Source organism: Rhea americana, unplaced genomic scaffold, assembly GCF_003343005.1.
Source record: "Rhea americana isolate MKP2758 unplaced genomic scaffold, rheAme1 scaffold_175, whole genome shotgun sequence".
Classification (NCBI taxonomy): Eukaryota; Metazoa; Chordata; class Aves; order Rheiformes; family Rheidae; genus Rhea; species Rhea americana.
Window position 1 is genome coordinate 1,549,131 of NW_028185872.1, and position 6,309 is coordinate 1,555,439.

Below are 6,309 nucleotides of genomic sequence, written 5' to 3' on the forward strand. Positions count from 1 at the left end.
GGGATCTTCAAAAAACTTCAGCCTGGAGTGAGCTTTCAAAGATGCTCCACAAATCCCTCGATGAGGGATTTCTTTTCAGGAAATGGACAATCTTGACTGCACCAGTATCAACACTGCTACTTGAATTGATCTTAACTTGTAAATGGTCTCCTTTTTCTGTATGGGTGTTAATATACCACTAAGGCTTTTCCACTTCTCTGCCATGAATAAGGGTATCTTTCTCTTTTTTTAAGAAGAGTTGTCTTAACTGTTGGTCTCACTTCCAGGTGGATAAACTGGATGCRTCAGAGTCTTTGAGAAAGGAAGAGGAGCAAGCTACAGAAACGCAACCTATTGTTTATGGTAATATCTTAGTTCATGTGTTGTCAGAAACACGCTTAGCTTGTATGGAGACATTTTGGTTTACAGCTTTTTGTCCAAGAAGGTCYCCTGGGAATAGGAACTATCTTCATATGAAATCAAATCTTAAGRGAATATACTGTAAAATACTAAGTAAAGCACAGTTCTGATCCTTCTGTTAATGYTGGATATGAACTACAGGTTTTAAGACTGCCCTAGTGCACTAAAGAAAACCTTCCTAAAAGAAAGGAGTACAGGAGCTGTACCATTCTAGACTTACTGGAAGTATATATTTGGATCTTGTTCCATATACATCACTTCCATCCTAGGTGCTTCTTTCATATCTAGCTTATTCTCTTAATTCTAGCAAAAAAGTTACAAATATGACTTGCATCCAGTGGTAAAGAAGTCTACAGTGTATAGCAAGTGTCTCTCTAGTCACCACACCCYCAAAACAGCACAGTAATTGTGGAATTCATCCATAAAGCTAGTGAGCATGGTGATTTTGAGGTCCGACTCTGAATATTCTGATAAGTAATCACATCTATGCAGTCTCCAAAGCAAAAGTCTCATAGGTGACAGCTGTCTTTTTGTGTACTTAATATGCTTGAATTGTAATTATAAGACTGAAAGAACTAGTCTGGATACCATGTTTTGAGCTAACATGCTATGCAAACTATTTAGACTGTTTTATTGAAGTATCATAAATAGCTGAAAATCTGGTATTTGCCAAAGACTTAATTCTCCAGAATGAACTGTTCCATTGTAGCAAATGTGGGTTATGAGAATGCTTTAGAATGTTTTTGTGCTTTAGGGCTGGAGTCAGTCTGCATAAGGCACACTGTAACACAGGACTCTGGGCTTAAACCATGCTGAGTCACTAACCTAATTGGAATAGGAAATGCTAATCAAAAACCAAACTGATTCTGGGACTGAGCAAGCCCAGTGCCTGAGGAAAAGGAAGCTTTTTCCGTTTTTCTCCTCCTCAACATTCTAAGAAATTAAACTACTTGCCCATAGTTTAAAGGTGTCTGTATACTTCATARCATACTGTCTGAATCCATACATCTTGCTTTTGAGGTCTTATCTTCTGGGAAATGCTCATCCTGACTGCTAACGACCCTAAGCCAGGTCAGAAGGGAGTAATTGTTAAATGTACAAATGCCTATAGAGAAGGTATAGGAATTCTGCTGACTGAATTCTTGGTACCTGAGAATAAAGATGGAACTGTTCTGTCTTCCAGGTCAGCCACAACTAATGTTGACAGCAGGACCCAGTGTTGCAGTTCCTCCACAAGCACCTTTTGGCTATGGCTATACTGCACCTCCCTACGGGCAACCTCAGCCTGGCTTTGGGTACAGCATGTAAGGTGCAGCACGAGTCAGTCTGGAGCTAGCATATTTTCTTACTGAAACTCCACCGTCCCTCCCCGCTTTAACTCATAACAGGGAAAAGCAAGAGTTCTGCCTCGTGTTCTTGTAACCTTTATTTCATGAAGGACTGTTTTTTCTAGCGCAAACTATTTGAATCACTTATGTTAAATCTTTTTCACATTCCATGTCATTTAGACTTTACTTTAAAAGGGGAATAGTTTAAACAACTTTGTTCAAGTGGGCTTTTGCAGGACTGCTTATTACCATTAAGTCTATTGTGAAGATTCTGATTTGCACTCTCTAGTGTTAAACTCTAATACTGAATCTTAAGTTCATTGTATGTGAGCAGCTTACAGTATATACTGTCTATTCTAAATGCATTTAAGTCTCACTGTATATTCGGAGAAAGCTAAAGYGAAGATACTTGTATTTGACCTCGCAAGACTGCTGACAAGAGACAACACTAATCAGCATATCCTCCCCTGGTTGGATTGCATAGCTCTAAATTTAAAATGCGTACAGACAACCTTGCCTGACTTCAAATGAGTAAAGTCTTTCCTTAACCTATGCAGGTTTCTCCAGTTATGCATATAGAAAATGCTAGTGTCTTTTTGCTCACTCCATATGTAACAGATGACCTTATGTTGTGCTGTATCCTGTGCTTTTGTGGGACATTCCATTCAGGAACAGAGCACCATGATTCCAATCTGTGTATTTACTAACCCTGCCCTGAGGTTTGTGTATGTTGGATATTGTGGTGTTTTAGATCACTGTTTTGAGTGTACAGAAGAGAGAATTCAAGCATATTGCTGTTCAGTTTTGTTTGTGCAATTTGAAATTACGCAATTTAAAAATAAATTACTGGACTGTGGACATGCTGCATAGTGGTAGCTTCACTTTACTGTCTTCAAAAAGGACCCTCCAACTTAAACCAAGTATTACAATGTTAGTAGTATGAGGCATCCAAGTGTATATATTCAAGGGGATGAGGGGCCATTAGAACAGCAGAAATGGAGAACAGCAGTGTCCTGCACTGAGGGAACAGTTCAAGGAAAATATGTAATGCTTTTTCTATAGAAAGATTATGCCAGACAGGAGAAAATAGCACTTTTCAATAGTTGACTGCATTGTGGTCAACTACAGCATCAGCATCTATGACCAGATGATAAATTAGGATTGTAGTAGGGTGTGTCAGTTAAATTGAGATCATGTTCTAGGTGTGTAAGTTGCCTTAAATATATTTAGCTTCAAATAAAATTGACTTAAATGTTTGTCTATGAATACTGTCATATTTGAGCGTAACAAATACTGCAGGACTGTCTGTATTGGTAATGGTTACAGGAGCCATCTTCACTGCCAGGTTCCAGCTTTGCAGCCAAATCCCCTTTCTGCTCGCTCATGGGGGGCTCCGCACTCGCGTTACGTGATCCTGTCAGTGGAGCGCTGCAGCCATTCAATGTATAATGGTGGCTGGGGGCCTGACCTGCCACAGGCTCTGTCTAGGGTTGCTTTTCCTAAATGAGCTGTAGTACCTAGAGCTGGAAGCGCCAAATGCTCTCTGAGGCTTTGTCCTCAGTGGACTTGGACCCTCCTGTAGCTGACAGGGAAGAGGGCTAGGTGTGATCTTAAGTGATCRAGATCTCTGCAGATGATGGCCCTCCTTGAGGAAAGACTTCTGACCTGTGGCAGGGGCACCAAGGGCTATTTTTCTTTCCTCTGTATACATGAGGCCAAACCACCCTGCCCATCTGCCTGGGATAAGGTGACTGCAGCATACTAATACTGTTTTTTCCCTCCTTTAATCTCTATGGAGACTGGCCAATAATTCAATTACACTGGTAAAACACTTGCAATCTCTCCTTTTTTATTTTTTTTCCAGGAGTGAGCTAGAGCAAAAGCCTGCAGGGATTAGTGTCAGTCTTCATAAAACCTTAAGTCTAAATAAGAGATGCAATGTAATAATTCCCTCTCTATTCTTTGTGTGTAAAATGATTGCATTTCAACACTTCCCAGTATTCAGTCTGGGTCTGTGTGTTTGGCTGATAAAGCTTTAAGGGAATTCTTAGTTCATGGGAACGCAACTACGTGTTACGTTGTAAGAGAAGACAAAAGGAAGACTTGGCTGAGAGGCTGTGCGAGTGACTTCAACAGCAGAATTCTTTAAAAAGATATTTAAATTTAAATGTTTTTATTACAAGACTATATTAGTAATAGAAACCCTATCCAATTAGACACACAGGTGTAACTTGCCTCTTACAGTAGCAGAGCTAAAGTGGAGCTACAAGTATAGCATCTACCCATCAGAAAACAAGTCCCTAAACAGCACTGACTGTATATCAGTGAGCTGAACTCTATCCAATAACTTCTATGTTTGAGTGTTTCTTTGAAGTCCAAAGGACCAAAGTAGAACAGGATGCAAGTTGGTTCCTACATGACAAGCTGTTGATATGTATGGRTAACTCCCTATACCATTATCTAAATGGTAACACTGACCTGCTTGGAAATTTCTGCCAATACAGTAGCTACATAAACACATCTGGAAGGGGGCATGGCTTACACCTTCCCTTGAGAACTGTTTACTGGTTCTTTATCCCAGGCTACAACTGTAGTTAAACTTGTTCYGTTTCATACTGGTTACATGCTGTTGCATCAGTTGCCATATTAGCAATTGTTTATGTAGATAGTAAGTTAGCTCCATCTGTCCCCATTTTATGGCACAATTCGTAACTGCTTTAGCAGCTAACCTCTTCTGGCTTAAAGAAGGAATCTCTTCAAAAAAAAAATCCTCATGCAAGGCAGCGAGGACAATAATGACAGGGAGAGCATGTCGTTATTAGCTCATGAGAGAGTCACTTACACTCCCCTAATGTTTCTATTCGGCCAGTAAACGAGACAGTGCAAGATCCTTAATTACACAATATAAAAATATCAGATTCCTTTTTAGTACAGTTATTAACATCCTGCCAGTTCTGCTTTTCTGAACTTCAGATCTAGCATTTTCTTTCCCACTTCAGAAAGCAATATAAAAGCCAGAGAAACTTATGAATGGCATAATATTAAACTTTGCAAACTTATCTTTTGTAACAAGTGGTTTTACTCAAAAGGCATGCTTTATTTATACTGAGAGAACATCTGGAAAAAAAATGCAAACTTGGATTTTATTCTTTTGGTACTCCTGTATACTGTTACATTCACATTTCTTTGGTCCCTGGTTTAGAAGAGTTTTAGATGACCAGATACTTTATCTATTATATCAGCCGGTCCTGGTCCAATACCAAGGACTGTCCGGGAGCCTGGTGCTATTTGAGTACGACCTGCATCTTGGATTAAACTCACAGTCAGTCCTAGCTGTTTAGCGTCAGCAAGGAGCTGGATGAGAGTCTCTTCATCGGGAGCCTTGAGCACCACCTTAGGTTGTCCGCAGTACTCCCATTGTTTAAGGAGTTCAGGATTTCTTCTTTGAACTTGCTTGTAGGCAGAAACAGCAGCATGGGAACACTGTGCAGCTACTTTACCCTTCCCCATCTTCAAATCGTTACGGACAATCAGCACCATCTTGAACTCCCCAGACTCCCCCATGATGTTAGCTTCGCTCCCCAGCTCGTTTGGGGCTGCAGTCATTCTCGCTCTAGGGTGTTTTAGAAGTTTCCCACGAATGCCCCATCCCAGGCACACTCCACATGCAACTCCAGCAATGACACTGAGGAGACCGGGCTTGGAGAGATAATCCATAGTGATGGATTTTGGAGACTGAAAGAGGAGGGGTGGGGAGGGACAAAGAGTTTTTCAACTTCTGAAAGTGAGATTCTGAGGCCTGAAGTTTTGAGAGCRTCTGGTTATTTTATAAACAAGAAAATAATTATTAAAAAGGGCTACTCTAGTTTCATGCATTGAGAAAGGATGCTCAGTCACATCTTTGGTACAGGAGGCCCTTTCCAGCTCTCACGCTGACAGATTTAATTTATACCCACAAAAACACCAGTGGTGGTGATGCAYCATCCTATCAGCGATGCTGCTACTTAGCAATTACAAGTAGAACTAAGAAAAAAACAACAAAAAAACCCATGCTTACATTAAAGTGCCGCTCAGACCAGCGAGAGCAGAAAAAACAGATTTTTAAAGTCAATGCCCCAAATCAGCGCTCGTGCCTGCGACGCAATCCCCGCCCCCCCCTCCACCCCGCCAGGTGCCGGGGCCGCCCCCGGGGCCTTGAGGAGCCGCCGAGGCCCCCGACCTCCCCCGCCGGAGCCCCAGGGGGGCCCTGACCGCCCCCCCGGGACCTCAGGGACCCCTGACCGCCCCCCCCCGGGGCCCGGAGGCCCCTGCCCCCTCCCCGATACCTGCGCTCGCGCCGCTCAGGCCGTTGCTGCTCCGCTGGCGCCGACACCGCCCGCCCTGCCCGGCATCCGTCGCCCGGTGATGACATCACCCACACGCGCGCGCGTCAGGGGAGGGAAACGGCTTCCGTGGGGGTAGGCGCGCGGGAAGTGACGCTTGCCGGCGGGTGGGATCTCCCCGCCCCCACTTCCGGGTTGGCCCGAGCCCAGCGGGAGCTGCTGGAGCGGAGCGCGGTGAGTGCGGCGCCGCGGGCCGGGCC

General features: G+C 43.3%; 3 protein-coding genes across 6 annotated transcripts in view; 2 read left to right on the plus strand and 1 right to left on the minus strand.

Annotated features, from left to right (window-relative positions):
- The window catches only part of CLTC (clathrin heavy chain), a 34,780-nt gene extending 31,797 nt beyond the window's left edge, over positions 1-2,983 (plus strand). For both annotated transcript variants that reach the window (XM_085301344.1, XM_085301345.1), the window contains 2 exons: positions 267-342; positions 1,583-2,983. In XM_085301344.1, coding sequence (XP_085157470.1) covers positions 267-342; positions 1,583-1,707 — 201 coding nt within the window. In that variant the 3' untranslated portion in view covers positions 1,708-2,983. The remainder of the gene's footprint in view (positions 1-266; positions 343-1,582) is intronic.
- Positions 2,984-4,803: 1,820 nt separating this feature from the next.
- PTRH2 (peptidyl-tRNA hydrolase 2) lies at positions 4,804-6,137 on the minus strand. The gene is made up of 2 exons (XM_085301346.1): positions 6,053-6,137; positions 4,804-5,462 (listed from the first exon to the last, which is right to left on the minus strand). Exon 2 carries the CDS (start codon positions 5,442-5,444, stop codon positions 4,926-4,928), a length of 519 nt encoding a protein of 172 aa, XP_085157472.1. The 5' UTR covers positions 5,445-5,462; positions 6,053-6,137; the 3' UTR covers positions 4,804-4,925.
- An 88-nt stretch (positions 6,138-6,225) lies between these two features.
- VMP1 (vacuole membrane protein 1) overlaps positions 6,226-6,309 on the plus strand; it is a 68,438-nt gene continuing 68,354 nt past the window's right edge. For all 3 annotated transcript variants that reach the window (XM_085301348.1, XM_085301349.1, XM_085301350.1), the window contains exon 1: positions 6,226-6,283. The gene's annotated coding sequence lies outside the window, so the exon portion shown is untranslated. The remainder of the gene's footprint in view (positions 6,284-6,309) is intronic.